The sequence below is a fragment of the Dendrobates tinctorius genome, unplaced genomic scaffold, assembly GCF_039654945.1.
Source record: "Dendrobates tinctorius isolate UK_male_01 unplaced genomic scaffold, ASM3965494v1 ptg000162l, whole genome shotgun sequence".
Lineage (NCBI taxonomy): Eukaryota > Metazoa > Chordata > Amphibia > Anura > Dendrobatidae > Dendrobates > Dendrobates tinctorius.
The window spans coordinates 16,889,967-16,910,526 of record NW_027361829.1 but is presented as its reverse complement, the minus strand read 5'-3'; the positions used below and the strand labels follow the sequence as shown (position 1 = coordinate 16,910,526).

Sequence of the window (20,560 nt, the reverse complement as noted above, 5' to 3'; positions counted from 1 at the left end):
AAATATTTGTGAAGCACAAAGGACATGATAAACAGTTTGCTAATTATTTTAAAAATATAAATGTGAAAATTGTGATGTGCATTTGTATTCAGCCCTTCTGTAGTCTGAAACCCCTAAATAAAATCCTGACTGACAAATGGTCTCCAGAAGTCACATAATTTGCAAATTGAATCGACCTGTAATTTATTCTTAGTTTAACCACAGCTGTTCTGTGAAGGTCTCAGAGGTTTGTTTGAGAATATTAGGGATCAAATAGCATCGTGAAAACCAAGCAACATACCAGACCAGTCAGGATAAAGTTGTGGAGAAGACCAGGGTTATGAAGAAAAATATTTAATCTATATAGATATCATGAACAAGGCCATTAATTGTACATAAAGCTAGAAAAACCAATGGGAAAAAGTGCAAGACAGAAGATATATTAAAAATATAAATTTTATTTTAGCAATAATTAAAATAGGAACAAACATACAAGACAAGATTCTAGAATGATGAGAGATTACATACCATAAGATATGCCCTTTCAGGGTACATGCAGTCAGATAGGGCTACTGTACAAAAGATAATAAATGCAAGGTATACAACCCCGTATGGTCTAAATGTTAATGACATATACCGATGTAATAAAGGCATCATAGTAAAGCATGGTAGTAAATATCAGAAAACACAAATAGATTATAAAAAAAAAAAAGTAAGACCAAAGCAAGGTTAGGTTATGAAGAAAAATAGCTCAAGCTCTGAACATCTCATGGAGCACTAATCAATCCAGCATCAAAAAATGGAAGTACAACAACTGCAAACCTACCAAGACAGCCGTCCACCTAAACCCCCAAGCAAGGAGAGCACTAAGTACAGAATGAGCCAATAAGCTTTATTTTTAAACGCCTATAAATATAAAAAAGAGCACACATACAAACATATAAACTTTATTTACACATTCACTACAAAGTCCATCTGGAACAAAACATTACACTTGAAGTTGAGTTAGTCCATTATTGTGGAAAAATCTTTATGAAAGGATGCATCAGTCACTTCTTTAAGAATGCCAATTGTTTCTTTTGAAAGCATTCTAGAAAGCTGTCTTTTGCCTAGAGAGAAAGGGGTACGGTTTGTCAATGTTACACTTTTAGGAAAAAATGCATGTAAGCAAATCATCATTATAATATGAGATATTGGGGGGGGGGGGGGGGGAAACGAAACACAACTCCCCAATTCTAAGTACACTTATCACAGTTACATCTTTGACAACAGTGAAAATTTAAATTTTAGACAATCTTAATTGTATTTACAAAATATTTATATTCGAAGGACTTGTTCCGAAACGCAAGTTGGGGTGTGCGCCGCACGTGGACTGGGGACCACCTACTAGGTAACCTCTAATCAGGAAAAGCGCGTTCCAGATAATTAAAAAAAGGAATCTTTATTTATCCATTAAAATGTATATGGTTTGCAAAGAATCGTTAATTTGTGTGGACATGCATCAGGGAGAGAATTTAGTGACGCGTTTCGATCTATAAAAAGATCTTTATCATAGCTCTGATGCCTGGATATTCATATTTCTTTACACAGACTCTTTGAACACACTGCTGCTAAGTATATACTATTGCCCTATATGTATGCTCAGTATTGTTTTTACAGGTTTATACAGTATTAACTATTTGTGTGCATATCTTTGTTTAGCATCACTCTAAAGGGGGTTTTACACATAGCAATATCGCTATAACGTCACCGATTTTGTGACGTTATAGCGATATCGCTATGTGTGATACTTACCTCCGACCGGCTCCCCCGCTGTCCATCGCTGATCGCGCGAGATCGGGCGGCTCCATTTCTCGTCGTCGGCTTCCTGCTGTGTGAGATGAGCGACGTTGGACGCGGGCGGGAGGACGCCAGGATCGCTGTGTGTGAAAGGTGAGTATCGTGCGCTGCGTCGCTGCTGCATCGCCGTGAGATCTTTCTGTGTGAAAGCTCACTAGCGATCATTTAGCGATGCACCAGCGATCCTGACCGGGTCGGATCGCTGGTCGGATCGCTGGTGCATCGCTAAATGTAAAAGGGCCTTAACACTCTCCTTGTGTACACCTATTCTCCACACATTACACCAATGTCGATTTATATATGATTAGGTTGTCCGCACTAATCACATCACTGTGTCTATGCAAACTTCCAGGCAACATGCGAAGACAGACATATCTTCATTCTGGTCTAATATGTTTTTCATTCTATTTATTTTCTATTAGTATATTGATTACATATTGACTGTTATTAAAGGGAAGGTGCCACCAGGTTCCATGTAGTTTTTTTTTGTGGAATTAAGCTTAAAATAGTAATTAAAATGAAACACAGAAAAAAAACACACAGTATGACAAACGTGCATGAATACTCTGTTGTAAAATATATGTAACAGTAAGGAGCAAGTGCTAATAAGAGATAACAAAACAGGGTATTTAGTTGATACGTTTTTTGCAAAAAATGTATACCAAGCCACTCCACCACGTCACGGTAACCCTTCTTGGAGCAGTCCCATCTAATGTATTTAAAACCTGATCATGTGAACAATACCTACATGAGCAGGATTCAGAAAGGCGCTGCACGGTATGGGGGGCACGCTGGGAAAAATGGCTTTTTATGTGCATGTCCCACAAGAGAGGCGGGGATCTCCCAGTGCTTGCATAGGCAAGAAATAAATGGATTAAGAACACATGGAACATGCACAAAAATGAACAGGTCAGTAAGAAACTGTTCACACCACCTGAAGACTGAAACACAGAAAAAAAACACACAGTATGACAAACGTGCATGAATACTCTGTTGTAAAATATATGTAACAGTAAGCAGCAAGTGCTAGTAAGAGATAACAAAAACAGGGTATTTAGTTGATACGTCTTCGGGTGGTGTGAACAGTTTCTTACTGACCTGTTCATTTTTGTGCATGTTCCATGTGTTTTTAATCCATTTATTTCTTGCCTTTGCAAGCTTTGGGAGATCCCCGCCTCTCTCTTGTGGGACATGCACATAAAAAGCCATTTTGCCCAACGCCTTTCTGAATCCTGCTCATGTATACTTGACCAGTTTTGTGACATTGTTCAGTTACCTCATATCATCGCTCTGTGGTCCCCCTTGATTATTATTTTTAATTCTTCATTTTGTTTTATTATCTAATTACTGTTTATATACAAGTGCGGGCACTCTATTGCATGCAGTGCCACCAATTGCCACCCATTGTCTAATAAAGGTGTTTTATTTCTTATGCAATGTCCCGCACTCATTTTTTGACTAATGTTCGGTGTTCTCCTCTTGGCTCTTACAAAATATTTGTAGTTATGCTACAATATCATTTGAGTGATCAGCATTTCTCAGTCATCTGAAGTCAAGTAACCCTAAACAATACTTCCAAAAACTAAAACACACACTTAAATATTTAAAAGGCTTGGCATTGTGGATTTGAACCCTCAAGCCTGTGCTTTGTGATTGGCTTCTCCATCTGCCGAGCCACAGCAGATACACCTTTAATCTTTTCAGAGTAACAGTTGTTTTAATTTACTCATTTGTCTGCCCATCACTTTTCGGGTGCGGCTTTATATACTTTCCCCTTGTCGGTATTGCCTGCTGGTGACAGTCTCATTTGGATGTCCAGCCATAGTGCTATAGATTGAGCCAGTCAGTGAAAGACCAGTTAGGGTTTCTCTCTCTGCTGTTTATGCTCTTTACCCCACTCTTCTGTTTATTTTTAGGAAGTAGGTAGCATATTCTTTAACAGTACGTGCTTAATCCTATATTTTGTGGTTTGTTTTACTCACTCTGGGATCCCTTTCTATTTCAGCACACTTTGGTATCTGTAGGTAATTTGCACTCTGCTCGGCCCTCAGATTATTTACTAGAAAGAGCTTGACGGTCTTTCAGCCAGCATAGGTCTGAGTTGCCACTGTTTAATCTGTGTTTAGGGCTATCTCAACTCATGCGGTAAACACTAGGATCTCTAGTCTGTACAGGAATCGGCAAGGTGAATTGCAGTTTGTTACCTAGTTTCCCAAGTGAGTTGCTATTTGCCTAGAGATATGGTTGGATAAAAAACTCAGGTAAATAATCTACTTACAATGGCAAAGATGGACAAGCAAGGTCTTGTACAATGACTTGTGATTCGACAGCTTTGTAAGAAATGCGTGACAATTTAGCCATTGTGCTGATTCAAACGGGAATGGTCCAGAGGCATTTTTGGTACCAAGAATAAAATCTGCAAACAATAAATACAATTTTATTTTAGAGGATACTGTATAGAAGTACACAAAAAATAGAAAACTAATTAAAAACATATTGTTACTGCATATCGCAAAGTCAAAGCACCAACTACTGCTAGGACTATGAACGTGTGTAAGAATCCTGAGAGTGAAAACAACTCGAGTATAGCAAAATGTTCTAAATTTATCAGAAATTTAGTGTCATTGTCAAATTTCACCTGTAAAACGTTTCCTTTTGAAAGCAATTGGAGTAGCTCTATGAAGAGGTATGAACCAGCATGGAACTTTGACCTTTACACATATATAGCTATAGCAACAAAACATTTTTTCACAAAGCTAGGGCATAATGAAGGTGAACACTTCTTGCTATTGTCAACAGAACAGTATTTCTTTTATAAGGTGTCTATACAGTGGGTCACTTTTTTTTACTTGAGACAAAATCAAAGCCAGTTTTCACCAAGCAAAATTTTTCAAACCTGGCCCCGAGTCCAGCATTGTTCGAGCTGGTCTAGATGAGTAGGCACGGTGCAGTCTTAAAAGTAGAGTGCACATCACCACTTCTACTCATGAATTAGATAGGGGGCAGGTCACTGAGGGATCAGTGACCGGTCATAAGCCATACAGAAACATAAGCCATACAGATGAATATGTAAGCAGAGCACCACATAAAGCCCCTCACAGGCCGCCTTGGAGCACAAGCATATCATCAAATCAAAACTGAAAACAAAGCTTAAACAACCACAAGACGGATTTCCTTAGGAGAGGTCATTAATGCCGATTGGTCGTGGTCAGACATCCCTCACCCACCACAGATCAGCTGATATCGACACGGTGGCCGGAAATACTCACTTGCGGAGCTGGCCGTCTACGGATAGTGGCCGCCGCACGGTACTACACATCCGCCTTCTATTGATTTGAATAGAAGGTGGATGTGTATTACCAAACCTCGGACACTATCAGAAGATTGTCAGCTCCGCAAGTGAGTATTTCCGGCCGGGGGCCGCTGAAGACACCAGAAACAGCTGATCAGAGGGGGTGCCGAATGTCGGCCCCCAAACAATCTAGCATTGATGACCTATCCTTAGGGTAGGTCATCAATGCTAAAGTAGTGGACAACCTCTTAAACATGCATTTGACTAGCAGGGGATTATAGCAATACAATGGGGCAACATACAAAAATAAAAGCTTCAAATCCTGAAAGTGCTGCCTATTTCAAGATACTATTGTCATGGTATGCAAAGATGACCTGACAGATTCCCTTTAAGGAGAAAATCTCCAGGTTGCACAAAGTAGTATTCAAACAGGCAACACTAGGAAGTGGGTAAGGGTGCAGATAAATAAGAAAGGGAGGTTGTCAAACAACATACAAAGGGGTATTTTGTCAACCATTTTTCAAGCAATATGAGGAGGCCGGGAATGACATGACCTCCAACCTGGTATATCAAATAAATAGTTTTCTCTATTGTCATCCTCACCTATAATTTCCTCTATCAGTAATATAATACGTTTAACGCTTCAACTTATAACAGGTAGGGGGTGATGAGAATTTCCATAGGCTGTACTTGCAATGTATCAAACAATTCTCAAAGAAACTTCATAGTACCATTTTAAAGGTAACCGGTCATGTAAAAAAATGCCATTAACCAACCTGTGTTAATATGATATGGGGTTAATCTACAGGTTACTAAAGTTCTGCAGCTGCCCGGCGGCCACACTGACTGATGCTCTAATCTATTTACTGCAATACTGTGTTATTGCACTAGATAGTATAAGCTGAAAAAAAAAAAAAATATCATATACGAGGGGCGTTCATTAAAGATTTCCGCTGACCCACTTCTATTTATCACAGGATGCTGAAGCTGCACATGTGTAATGATATAAGTCTCTATAGGTTACGTGCCAATTTGAAACTCGGAAATGATAACGGTCTTGATTTTACAGGTGCTGAAATGGTGTGAGGTTGGATAATGGACCCAGTGGAATACAGAGCAGTCATCAAGTTCCTTTACTTGAAAGGCCGCACACCAAAGGAGATGTTCAATGAAAGAGGTTTATGGTGATGATTCCCCATCATTTGATGTAGTCAAGAACTGGTATCATCAATTCAAATGTGGTTGGGCTTCGGTGCAAACAGCTCCAATTCCAGGGCGACCCCATTCGGCTATTGATGAACAAACCAGAAAGTGCAGCCATTTTGGAAAATCACAGCGTAACCATTTGCCACCTAGCCCAAAATGTCAAGATTAGTGTGAGGTCCGTGGAAAAAATAATCTAAGACCATCTTCACATGCATAAGGTATCTGCTCGCTGGGTTCCCCGGCTGCTCACACCTTTCCAGAAGCAGGAACGAGTCGAAAGCTCTCAGGCTATACTGAGGCTGTGCCATGGAAACCAGGAGGACTTTTTCAACACACTGATCACACAGGATGAAAGCTAGGTCCATCACTATGATCCTGAGACTAAAGTCCAGTCAATGCAATGGAAACATTATGAATCACCGCCTCCAAAGAAGGCATGTGCCTAACCCTTGGCAGGCAAGGTCATGCTCACAGTATTTTGGGACCAGCATGGAGTAGTATTGATGGATTTCCTACCAAAGTGTACCATGATCACTGGGGCATATCATGCTTTACTGCTGCGGAAATTGCGGGAGGTAATCAAAACCAAGAGACGTGGCAGATTCATCAAAGGTGTCAGCCTTATGCAAGACAACGCACCAGTTCACAACTCACATGTTGCCCAAATGGAAGCATGCTCCTGTGGCTTTGAAATTCTACCGCACCCCCCTTATTGACCTGACCTTGCACCATCGGACTTCCACCACTTTCTAACAATGAAGTTATTTTTGAAGGGCAAGCATTTTCCAGATGATAAGACTCTGAATTCCGAAGTCACAACGTGACATTTGGAGCAACCTGTCGACTTCTACAAGCAAGGTGTTTACAAGTTGTTTAAAGGGAACCTGTCAGCTATTTTGGCCTCTAATAGACGTGTCCACTGTATTTCAGGGCTTATCATCTACAACATTCTATAATGCTTTAGATAAGCCCCCGATCCGACTTGAAAGATAAGAAATATAAGTTTCATTATACTCACCCGGGGGGTGCGGTCCGATGAGTGTCGCAGGTCCAGCTCCGGTGCCTCCCATCTTCTTGTGATGCCGCCCTCCTGCTTGCTTCATCGCTCACCGGCATCGCGATCCTGAGCAGGCGTACTTCTCTGCCCTGTTGAGGGCAGAGCAAAGTACTGCAGTGCGCAAGTGCTGGGCCTCTCTGACCTTTCCCGGCGCCTGTGCACCGCAGTACTTTTCTCTGCCTTCAAAAGGGCAGATAAGTACGCCTGCGCAGGAGCGCGATTGCTGGGGAGCGATAAAGCAAGATGGAGGGCGGCATCACAAGAAGATGGGAGGCGCCGGACCCGGATCTGCGACACTCATCGGACCAGATCGCCCTGCAGGTGAGTATAATAAAAGTTATTTTTCTTATCTTGCCGGTCGGATAGGGGGCTTTTCAAAAGTACAGCATAATAGAATGCTGTAGATAAGTCCTGAAAGGCAGTGGCTGGATCTTATAGCGGCCAAAACAGGTGACAGGTTTGCTTTAAAGAGATGGGAGAAGTGTGTGTCCCTAGGTGGTACCTATGCAGAGAAGGACTAATAACTGTGCCAAGTTTCATTGCTCTCAGTCCACAGGAAGTGGGGGAAATCTTTAATGAATGCCCCTCGTATATATAAAAGTTTAAATCACTCCCTTTAACCCCTTCCTGACATCCGACGAACTATCCCGTCCATGGGACCCGGGCCCCTATGCCCATGGACGGGATAGTACGTCTACCGCAATCAGCGGCGCCCACGTGGTGAGTGCCGCTGATTGCGGCCGGGTGTCAGCTGATTATGACAGCTGACACCCGGCACAATGTGTCAGGGGCGGTCACGGACCGCCCCCGACACGTTAACCCCTTGCACACCGTGATCAAACATGATCGCGGTGTACCGGGGGTTAAAGGGAAGCATCGGCAGGGAGGGGGCTCCCTCCGTGCTTCCCTGAGCCCCCCACGGCAGCGCAATGTGCAGCGCTGCTTCCGGGGGCTCCTTTCCTGCATCATCAGCGAAAAAATAAAAAAGTTATAGCTCGCAGAATAAAGCGATGCAAAAATATATTAAATATTATATATTTTTTATATAAAATAGTTTTCATTGCATAAAACCGACAAAACATAAAAAAAGACCTAAATGAGGTATCGCTGTAACCGTACTGACCCGAAGAATAAAACCGCTTTATCAATTTTACCGCACGCGGAACGGTGGAAACGCACCCCCCCAAAAGAAATTCATGAAACGCTGGTTTTTGTTCATTCTGCATCCCAAAAATCGGAATAAAAAGCTATCAAAAAATGTCACGTGCCCGAAAATGGTACCAATAAAAACGTCAACTCGTCCCGCAAAAAATAAGACCTCACATGGTTCGGTGGATCAAAATACGGAAAAATTATAGCTCTCAATATGTGGTGATGCAAAAATTATTTTTACAATAAAAAGCGTCTTTTAGCGTGCGACAGCCGCCAAACATAAAAACCGCCATAAATAGTAAATCAAACCCCCCGTTATCACCCCCTTAGTTAGGGAAAAAATAATAAAATAAAAAAAATGTATTTATTTCCATTTTTCCATTACGGTTAGGGTTAGGGCTAGGGTTAGGGCTGAGATTAGGGTTAGGGGTGTGTTGGGGTTCGGGTTGGAGTTAGAATTGGGGGTTTCCACTGTTTGGACACATCAGGGGCTCTCCAAATGCAATATGGCGTCTGATTTCAATTCCAGCCAATTCTGAGTTGAAAAAGTCAAATGGTGCTCCTTCCCTTCCAAGCTCTGACATGCGCCCAAACAGTGTTTTACCCCCACATGTAGGGTATCAGCCTACTCAGGACAAATTGCAAAACAATTTTTGGGGTCCATTTTCTCCTGTTACCCTTAGGAAAATAAAAAATTGGGGGCAAAAATATCATTTTTGTGGAAAAAAATATTTTTTTTATTTTCACGTCCGAGCGTTATAAAATTCTGTGAAGCACTTGGGGGTTTCAAAGTGCTCACCACACATCTAGATAAGTTCCGTGGGGGTCTAGTGTCCAAAATGGGGTCACTTGTGGGGAGTTTCAATAGTTTAGGTACATCAGGGGCTCTCCAAACGCACATGACACCCGCAGAGCATTCCATCAAAGTCTGCATTCCAAAATGTCACTACTTCCCTTCCGAGCAGCCCCGACGTGTGCCCATACAGTAGTTTTCTCCCACATATGGGGTGTCAGTTTACTCATGACAAATTGGACAACAACTTTTGGGGTCCAATTTCTCCTGTTACCCTTGGGAAAATGAAAAAATTGGGGACTAATTGATCATGTTTGTGGAAAAAATACGATTATTTTATTTTCATGCCCGGGCATTATAAACTTCTGTGAAGCCCTTGGGGGTTCAAAGTGCTCACCACACATCTAGATAAGTTCCTTAGGGGGTCTCGTTTCCAAAATGGGGTCATTTGTGGGGGGTTTCCACTGTTTAGGTTCATTAGGGGCTCTCCAAAGGCAACATGACACCCGCAGACCATTCCATCAAAGTCTGCATTCCAAAACGTCACTACTTCCCTTCCGAGCCCCGACGTGTGTCCATACAGTAGTTTTCTCCCATATATGGGGCGTCAGCGTACTCAGGACAAATTGGACAACAACTTTTGGGGTTCAATTTCTCCTGTTACCCTTGGGAAAATAAAAAATGGTGACTAAAACATCATGTTTGTGGAAAAAATACGAAGTTTTTATTTTCACGCCCGAGCATTATAAACTTCTGCGAAGCCCTTGGGGGTTCAAAGTTCTAACCACACATCTAGATAAGTTCCTTGGGGGGTCTAGTTTCCAAAATAGTGTTATTTGTGGGGGGTTTCCACTGTTTTGGTACATCAGGGGTTTTCCAATCGCGACATGGTGTCCGATCTCAATTCCAGCCAAAAACGTCAAATGATGCCGCTTCCCTTCCGAGCTCTGCCATGCGCCCAAATAGTGGTTTACCCCCACATGTGGGGTATCAGCGTACTCAGGGCAAATTGCACAATAACTTTTTGGGTCCTGTTACCCTTGGAAAAATAAGAATTGAGGGTGAAACGATCATTTTTTTGGAAAAAATATGATTTTTTAATTGTACGGCTTTATGTTATAAACTTCTGTGAAGCCCTTGGGGGTTCAAAGTTCTCACCACACATCTAGATAAGTTACTTAGGGGGTCTAGTTTCCAAAATGGTGTCATTTGTGGGGGGTTTCCACTGTTTTGGTACATCAGGGATTTTCCAATCACGACATGATATCCGATCTCAATTCCAGCCAAAAACGTCAAATGGAGCTGCTTCCCTTCCGAGCTCTGCCATGCGCCCAAATAGTGGTTTACCCCCACATGTGGGGTATCAGCGTACTCAGGACAAATTGCACAATAACTTTTAGGGTCCTGTTACCCTTGGTAAAATAAAAATTGGGGTGAAAAGATTATTTTTGTGGAAAAAATATGATTTTTTAATTGTACTGCTGTATGTTATAAACTTCTGTAAAGCCCTTGTGGGTTCAAAGTTCTCACCACATATCTAGATAAGTTCCTTGGGGGGGGTCTAGTTTCCAAAATGGGGTCACTTGTAGGGGGTTTCCACTGTTTAGGTACATCAGGGACTCTCCAAACGTGACATGGCGTCCGATCTGAATTCCAGACAATTTTGCATTGAAAAAGTCAAACGGCGCTCCTTCCATTCTGAGCTCTGCCATGCGCCGAAACAGTCGTTCCCCCCCACATATCAGGTATCAGCGTACTCAGGACAAATTGCACAATAACTTTTGCAGTCCAATTTCTCCTGATACCTTTGGTAAAATAAAAAAAATTGAACCTGAAGTACTTTTTTTGTGAAAAAAAGTTAGATGTTCATTTTTTTTTAAATATTCAAAAAAAATCCTGTGACGCCCCTAAAGGGTTAATAAACTTCTTGAATGTGGTTTTGAGCACCTTAAGGGGTGCAGTTTTTAGAATGGTGTCACTTTTGGGTATTTTCTATCATATAGACCCCTCAAAGTGGCTTCAAATGTGATGTGGTCCGTAAAAATAAAATGGTGTTGTAAAAATGAGAAATCGCTGGTCAACTTTTAACCCTTATAACTTCCTAACAAAAAAAAACTTTGGTTCCAAAATTGTGCTGATGTAAAGTAAACATGTGGGAAATGTTAGTTATCAAGTTTTTTGGGTGCCATATCTCTGTGATTTAAGGGCATAAAAATTCAAATTTGGAAAATTGCGAAATTTTCAAAATTTTCGCCAAATTTCCGGTTTTCTCACAAATAAACGCAAGTTATTTGAATGAAATTTTACCACTAACATGAAGTACAATATGTCACGAGAAAACAATGTCAGAATCACCGGGATCCATGGAAGCGTTCCAGAGTTATGATCTCATAAACGTACAGTGGTCAGAATTGTAAAAATTGGCCCGGTCATGAACGTGCAAACCACCCTTGGGGGTGAAGGGGTTAAAAGTAATGTAATTAGAAAAAAAACCTCAAAATAATTTGTATCGTCATGTTCAAAAAGTATGATCTCTGAAAAAATAAAATTACCGCATTAGCAGATTATAAATTGCACTTTTCCCCAAAAAAATTTGGGAGGAAAATGTGGGTGCAGCTTATAATCTGAATGTAGTTTACCCGGAGGAGGGGGAGGGGTTGGGGGCAGCTGCGATGGAGTAGGGTCACAGGAGGCAGGGTAGCTGCTGCTGGAAGCCAGCATCGGAAGCAGTGGGGTGATGCTGCAGACCCCGGGAAGGGAGGAGGTTATGCCCCAGAGCTGTGAGGCTGTGGGTTGTCAGAAAATGTCAGCACTGAGCGGAGTCACCACACTTTCTCATTGATTTCCCTGAGGTGGGCTTCTGGGAAATAAGTGCTGGAGGCGGTGCATGAACAACTTGAGATCTGGAATTTGAATACTAGAATTACCTTTTTTCCATTGCCACCCTTAAACACTCCCTCACCCCCAAAAAAGTGTTAAAAAGTTATCAGAAAGTGATATGAACCACTGGGCATGAATAAAAACTTAAGCGGAGAAGAAAAAAAAAAAGCACTCACACAGGTACATCAACAAAAGAATAAAAAGTTATGGGTCTCAGATAATGGCAACACAAATTTTTTTTTAAACATATTTTAGATTATTATTAATAAGGCTATGTTCACTCTACATTTTTGTGGTGTTTTTTCTGCAGGCAAAACCTCCTCTCTTGGCAGTAAAGAAGCTGCTTACAAAAAACAAGTTTTGTTGCGTTTTTATTGTCTCTTATGCATGCTCATAAAGTTTAATGCACCCCAAAAAAGCACAATGCAACTTCATTAGGTTTTTACACCAAAAACGAAGCAAAACCTGATATCTGTGTTTTTTTCACTTACTCATTGCTTTCTATTGGTAAACGCACAAAAGCAGCACTCTGCCAATTCAGTCTTGAAAAACAAAAAACAATGTGTGCATGAGATTTCTGAAATCTTAGACATTGCTGATACTGTAAAACGCAGTTTTAGGCTGTGTGCACACGTTGCGATTTTTAAGCATTTTTGCAGCGATTTTCACAGCGAAAACACTTAAAAAACACATACAGAACGCACTCCATGCATTCCGCACATGCTGTGCTAATGCAGCGATTTTTTCCGTGGCGGAATCGCATCGCGGAAAAAAACGCAGCATGCTCACTTTTTGCGGAATCGCTGCAATTCCGAAAAGAATTGCCGTGATTCCGCACCCATAGGAATGCATGAGATTTGTTTACTTCCCGCATGTGGCTATGCCCACCATGCACAAAGTGAGCGGTTCATGTACGGATGGTACCCACGGTGTGGAGGAGAGGAGACTGTCATCCAGGCCCTGGGTACCATATCCCGGTAAAAAAAAAAAAAAAAAAAATAGAATAAAAAAAATCGGGTTATATTCACCTTCCGGCGTCCCGCACAGCCTTCCCGGGCCTCAGCGATGCTCCCGTTCCCAGTAATGCCTTGCGAGACCTTTGATGACGTCGCGGTCTCGCGATAATGTAGCGGTCCCTATTCCTTGTGAGGCCGCTACGTCATCAAAGGTCTCGCAAGGCATTACTGGGAACGGGAGCATCGCTGAGGTCCAGGAAGGCTGCGCGGGACGCCGGAAGGTGAATATAACCCGATTTTTTATTATTTTTTTATTTTTAACATTCTATCTTTTACTATTGACGCCTCATAGGCAGCCACAATAGTAAAAAGTTGGTCACACTCGTCAAACACTATGTTTGACGAGCGTTACCAACCTGTCAATCACATAGCTTAAAATTTGCACAAAAAAGCGCAGCAAAAACGCAACCTGAACATAGCCTAATAGCAAAAAAAAAAAAGAAAAAAAAAAGAAAAACGCAGAAAAATAGACAAGTTTGGTATTGCTATTCCTACTGATCTCGCAAAACATGCTGTCAGGTCATTTTTAATACACAATGAACACCATAAAACACAAGACACAAGAAACACTGGTAAATTAGTACATGGAGAGGATGAAGTGTAATATCATAACATACCTTTATTTTTTTCTTTCAAAATAGCGTAGAAACAAGCTGCCATGTCAGAAATTACACCGAGAAAGAACAATGGATTATTCTTTATACTCTGATCAAATGGAAGTTGTCGAACACAAACATGGAACCTACAAACGGCAAACACAATATCTGGGATGTTAAGAAATGAATGAAACTATACTAACGTGAAATTATAGTTTATTAACATGAAAACATGATTACAATTAAAAGTAGGGAATGTCTTCCTAAAATTATCCAAAGAATACATAATTGGCGATTTTTATTAGTGTCTTCAATTTAGCTTAAAGGGAGCTTGACACATCAAAAAACGCAATTAACCTGCATATATGGGGATAATCTGCAGGTTAATACCTTTGTGAACCTGCCTGGCGCCTGCACTTAGACCCACACTTTTGGAAGGAAAACAGGATTTTGGTTGCTTACCGTAAAATCTGTTTCTCAGAGTCTTCATTGGGGTACACAGGAACTGTGGATGTGTGCTGTTGTCACTAGGAGGTTGACACTATGCATGAAAAAAATGTTAACTCCGCCTCCGCAGTATACACCCCTCCGACCGGCTGTAGGACAATCAGCTAGTGAAAAAGCAGTAGGAGACATTATCATGTAAGTCATCATATATATTCATTACAAGTAATACAATCATGGGAGTGCGCTGTGTCCCCCAATGAAGACTCTGAGAAACAGATTTTACAGTAAGCAACCAAAATCCTGTTTTCTCTTTCATCTCATTGGGGGACACAGGAATCGTGGGATGTCCAAAAGCAGTCCCTGTAGTGGGAAAAGACAGAAACTTCCTTCAGGTTGGAGAACTCACCACGGCCACCTGCAAGATTCTTCTGCCTAGGCTGGCGTCCGCTGAAGCATAGGTATGGACCTTATAGAACCCTGAAAAGATATGCACGGACGGCCATGTGGCAGCCTTGCACAACTGCATGGCTGATGCCCTGTTGTGTACCGCCCAGGAAGCGCCCACCGCCCGGGTTGAATGGGCCCTGACCCTGTCCTTCACCTGGTATGCTTCCAGAATTGCCATTCTGATCCAGCGGGCAATTGTTGCCTTAGAGGCCGGTAGGCCTCTTCTCACCCCATTGGGGATAACAAAGAGCGAGTCTGCCTTCCTGAAGGGAGTGGTCCTGGCCAGATAGACCCTTATCGCCCTGACCAGGTCTAGCTTATTCAAAGAACGCTCTAAAGGATGGGTTGGAGCGGGACAAAATGATGGAAGGATTATATCCTTGTTCAGGTGGAAGGCCGATACCACCTTGGGAAGAAAGTTAGGAGGAGGCCGCAAAACAACCTTGTCCTGGTGCATAACTAGGAATGGAGGGCGACAGGACAATGCCGCTAATTCTGAAACCCGCCTAATAGAGGTGATGGCTACAAGAAATACCACCTTCCAGGACAACAAAGATATGGGAGCTTCCTGGAGGGGTTCGAAGGGTGAACCTGTCAAGGCTTCCAAAGACCAAGTTAAGATCCCATGGAGCCACAGGGGATCTGTAAGGAGGGGCCGCATGCGCCACTCCTTGCAGAAAGGTCTTAACCTGTTAACGGGAGGCCAAATTTCTTTGAAAAAGAATAGAGAGAGCAGATACCTGGCCTTTCAAGGAACTCAGGGCCAGACCGCCATCTAACCCTGCCTGGAGAAAAGCTAGGACAGATGGCAGGGAACAGGGCATAGGTGTGATGTGATTAGACTCACACCAGCCAAAATAGGCCTTCCAGGCTTGATAATAGACCCTGGAAGAGGAAGGCTTCCTAGCCTGGATCATTGTATTAAATGACACGGTCTGAAAATCCCGCTGCTCTCAGTATTGTGGTTTCAACGGCCATGCCGTCAAATTGAGCAACCGAGAACTCGAGTGGTAAAATGGCCCCTGAGCCAGGAGATCTGGTCTATCGGGGAGTCTCCAGGGGGTGCCTGTGAGAAGATTGATAATTTATGCGAACTCTCCAGGGGGTGCCTGTGAGAAGATTGATAATTTATGCGAACCAGGCCCTCATGGGCCAGTACGGGGCGATCAATATGACCGGCACCCCTTCCGCCTTGATCTTCTTTAGCAGTCTGGGCAGGAGAGGAATGGGAGGGAACAGGTAAGGCAGTCTGAACTGTGTCCAGGGAATGACCAGCGCGTCGACCCCTATTGCTAGAGGATCGCGGTATCTTGAGACAAACTGTTGGACCCTTCTGTTCTGTCGCGATGCCAGGAGGTCCACGTCTGGAGTCCCCCATAGCTGGCATATCTGACAGAACACGTCCTGGTGTAAGAACCATTCTCATGCTGCGAGCCCATCCCGACTGAGGAAGTCAGCAGCCGTGTTGTCTGTTCCGGGAATGTAAACTGCCGAAATTGCCCAGTTGAAGATTCTGGATACCTCGGCCAGTGCCTGTAGACTTCTGGTTCCTCCTTGGTGATTGATGTATGCCACCACCGTGGCATTGTCCGTTTGAATCCCGACTGGCTGGCTGTTGAGGTATCTTTCTCAATGTAGAAGTGCTAGAAAGACTGCCCTCAGTTCTAGAATGTTGATTGATAGTGAGAATTCTTGCCTCGACCATCGTCCCTGGACCGTCAGGTGGCGTAATACCGCACCTCAGCCCAGGAGACTGGCATCTGTAGTTACTACTTGCCAGTGGACAAGGGGCAAAGGCCGTCCCAGATGAACAAAGGGGGGGGGGGGGTCAGCCACCACTTGAGGGACTCCCTGGTCTGAATGGAAGGGAGGAAGGTGCGATCCAGCGAAGAGATGGACTTGTCCCACTGAAGGAGGATGTTCCTCTGCAGTATTCTGGAACGGAACAGGGCAAAGGGTATTGCCTCTGAAGCTGCCACCATCCTTCCCAGGACTCTCATGGCAGCGCGAAAGGATAGGAGCCGGAATTTCAACAGAGAGCTAATTCCCTGCTGGAGGGTAATCCACTTTCTTTCTGGGAGAAAGACCCTCGAGCGGCAGGTGGCGATTACCATTCCTAAGAATTCTAGGCGTTGTGTTAGCATTAGGTGAGATTTCTCCCTGTTTATGATCCAACCAAAACGGGACAGCGTGTTTAAAACTACCGCTAGATTTTCCTGGGCCTGAGCGAAGGAGGATGCCTTGACGAGAATATCGTCGAGATATGGTACCAATATTATGCCTCTGACCCTTAATATACAGTAGCTACCATGACTGCCATAAGCTTTGTAAAAATTCTGGGGGCTGTTGCCAGCCCAAATGGAAGGGCCACAAACTGGAAATGCTGCTTTTGGACAGCAAAATGCAGAAACCTCTGGTGTCCCTGAAAAATGGGGACGTATGTAGGTAGGCGTTCCGGACATCTATGGAACATAGGAATTCCTGATCCTCCATAGACGTAATTACTACAGAATCGATTCCATCCTGAAATGGCGTAAACGGACACATCTGTTTAGCCTTTTGAGGTCTAGTATGGGACGAACTGAGCCATCCTTTTTGGTATCACAAACAGGTTTGAGTAAAAGCCGGTAAAACGTTACTGCTCGGGAACGGGGACGATTAATCCAGCGTTGAGTCGATTGGCGCAAAAAAAAAAACTAGAGCCATAGCAGCATCTTTTGGTGGTTGCGATAGAAAGAAGCGATCTCGCGGAAGCACGTTGAAGTCTATCTTGCATCCTGTTGATACTACCTCCTTTACCCAGATATCCTCTACTGAACTCTGCCAGACATCTCTGAAAAGGAGAAGGCGGCCTCCTAGTCTGGGAGAGGTACTGGGAAGGGAGTTGGACTCCCTTGCTGGCGTCAGACCTGGTAGCTCTGCTGTTGGAACTGCAGGAATGACATGACGCAGTGGCCCGAAAGGATACCTTTCTCCTATCTTTCGGTGCTTGCGACCTCTGTGGGGCCCTGAGCATAAGTGCCTGTCGCTGGGGTACGGTGAAAGGGCTGAAAAGGCTGAGCCCTACGTTTGAAAACATATCGACGAGGCTTGGCCTGAGAGAGAAGGGAGCTTGTACCCCCCGTTGCATCCTTAATGATTTGATCTAACATTGACCCAAAGAGCCGGGTGCCCTGAAACAGCAGATTGGTCAGTGATTTCTTTGAGGACAAATCAGCCTGCCAAGCCTTTAGCCAGACCATCCGCCGGATGGCTACCACGTTACTGGATGCTTGAGCTGCGCAGGACGCAGCATCCAGGGCTGCTGATGGCATGAGAGATTTGATCTGCGAACTCCGCCAGTTCCGCTAGTGGTGCCCCGGCCAATATGCCCTGTCGAAGCTGTCTGGCCCATTCTGTAACAGACTTAGCTACCCAGGCTGAGGCGAAGGCTGGACAAAATTTAGCGGCTGCTGTCTCAAAGGCGGATTTTGCCAGGGATTCTATCCTCCTATCATTGGGATCCTTTAGGGCTGCCCCACTGGTGAGTGGGAGGACAGTATTGGTAGTGAGTCTGGACACTGGTGGATCCACCGAAGGGGAGGCGGTCCAGTTGGCGGTGAGATCAGGAGGGAAGGGATATAGAATCCCAAAACGACTTCCTCTCTGAAACCGCCTGGTTGGGTTTTCCCTTTCCCTGGCCAACACTTCCTCAAAATCCTTGTGGGAGGCGAAGACCCTAGAGGGGAACTTATGACGCTTAAATGAAAAAGCCTGATCATTAGGTTTTGATGTGGTGTCCCCTATGTTAAAGGTCTCATTGACTGCGGCAATAAGGCCCTGAACCATATCCTTGACCTGAGACTGTTCTGGCCCGTACTCCGAACCCTTCTCTGAGGGTGTCTCTGATGATGCCTCGCCTGATTCCGGGGATGAGGACCAGGAGGAGGCAGACGGCCAGAGGACTTCTGGCGGTGAGATGGAGTGAGAAGGGGACCTTGGTTGGTGGTCCTGTCTAAACCTTTTATGGCCTCTAGAAGGCCCAAAAGGAGGCTCCTTTGGTGTTCCTGTGTCCACTGGAGTCTGAAGTGGCAATCTGTTAAGCACCGTTACCAAGGTCAGTGATACCTTGGCCACGGACTTAGATAAGAAAGAGGCCCATCCTGGACACTCGCTGTCTCCTGTGGCGATGGATGGCCCCTGGGCGGCAGGCAAGGTGGCTTCCTCCTGCTCCAGGGGTAATGTGGGAGCTCTGGCAGGCAAAGCGGAGGGACTGCACCTGCTCTCTAGCGTAGGTGACAGGAAGAGGAAGCCGGGGGCGGAGCCTGCCGGAAGCTGGAATCTGGCGTTGGCCGTGATGGGCTCCTGCTGGCCCAGGGCCATAACGCTGCAACGGGAGGAGGCTGGAACCGCGTGCTTGAAAGTGTTGGCTCTTAACATAAGTATAGAGCCCTGAGCTGTAAGCCTGAGTGCTGACTACAGCGTTCATATTCAGCCAGAGCGGTTGGTGAGCAGATCCTACAACGCTGCAGCCTCTTACCTCCAGTTCACCCCATAACAGGGGTCGGTTTATCTGCATAAAAAGATTGCCGTCCCAAACCTTTTCTGCAGGGCGTCTCTCTCGATCATCAGGCTCTGGTGGGCGAGTGATGGGAGACGAAGGTCAGGACCAGGAGCGGCCACCTGTGTTAGGGGATAGGGTCCTGCCCGTGGGATTCACGAGGATACGGGGTGGCAGTACACGCCAAACTCATGATCCCGGTGTGGGAATACAGATCTAGCAGATCTACTCTGTATCCCTCCATGGTTACCTGAAAAGGAACAACGCACAATGAGGTAGGCATGGGTCTGCGAGAGACCCTGTCCACCTCCTGCTGACACTAAGCAAAACTGATTGTCCTACAGCCGGTCGGAGGGGTGTATATTGAGGAGGCAGAGTTAACATTTTTTTCATGCATAGCGTCAACCTCCTAGTGACAGTAGCACACACCCACGGTTCCTGTGTCCCCCAATGAGACGAAAGAAAAATTAACTTACTTCCACCCGGCAGCGTTCGGGTTTCATCCACGGGGGTAGCACTGGCGCGGTTTCAGTCACAACTCTGAGAATTGAGAGCTGTAACCGCTCCCTTGACTGACAGCCAGCACTAATGCAGTGGTGGTGACGCAGTTACAGCCGCCGCTCTCTATACACATAGCAGTGACTTAACCCGCGCCAGCACCACCCCCGTGACTGAAACATTTATATTGCTGGGAGGAATAAAGTTAATTTCCTCCCAACAACGTGGGTCTAGTTGCCGGGGAGGTTCACAACATTATTAACCTGCAGATTAACTTAATATCAAAATACCGTTTTTTTTTCTCCCACATGACAGGCTCTCTTTGAAACTGGAAAAGTAGATGAACAAGGTTGAGCGTGTAATTATTGGTTGTGTATTTTGCCACTTTCCTAATCTGTTTAATTTCAGGAATCTCCAACAGCATGTCCTACATGTCAAAGGAAAGAGAGGATCCTATATGTGGAACTATCAATATGCCATAAAGGATTGTACATTAAAAAACTACAAAACTTAAGAAAATCCAGCTCAACGAACTTGTGAACAAACTTCTTTCTTTCTTTATTCACTGAAGTCAGCAGAGGGTAAAACAGCATCAGCATTGTAAGTTACATGATATGTGACATCGAAGAGGTTAATCATGATTAAGAGTGCACAGTCACCTGAAGCGCGTCGAAAACCTGTGTTTTTTGCTGCGTTTTTGCACTTACTCATTGGTTTCTATAAGGGCTGTGGAGTCGGAGTCGTGGAGTCGGAGCTCATTTTGGTGGAGTCGGAGTCGGTATAAAATGGACCGACTCCGACTCCTAAAATATATAATA

At 44.2% G+C, this 20,560-nt stretch overlaps 1 protein-coding gene across 3 annotated transcripts in view; it reads right to left on the bottom strand.

Annotated features, from left to right (window-relative positions):
* Positions 1-417: 417 nt before the first annotated feature.
* Positions 418-20,560, bottom strand: part of TERT (telomerase reverse transcriptase) — a 159,899-nt gene continuing 139,756 nt past the window's right edge. For 2 of the 3 annotated variants that reach the window (XM_073549864.1, XM_073549865.1), the window contains exons 14-16: positions 13,832-13,956; positions 4,097-4,234; positions 418-1,088 (exon numbers count right to left, since the gene is read on the bottom strand). In XM_073549864.1, the coding sequence (XP_073405965.1) occupies positions 985-1,088; positions 4,097-4,234; positions 13,832-13,956 (367 nt within the window). In that variant the 3' untranslated portion in view covers positions 418-984. Of the gene's footprint in view, positions 1,089-4,096; positions 4,235-13,831; positions 13,957-20,560 lie in introns of those variants that run through there. The other variant, XR_012220872.1, reaches the window with a different exon arrangement.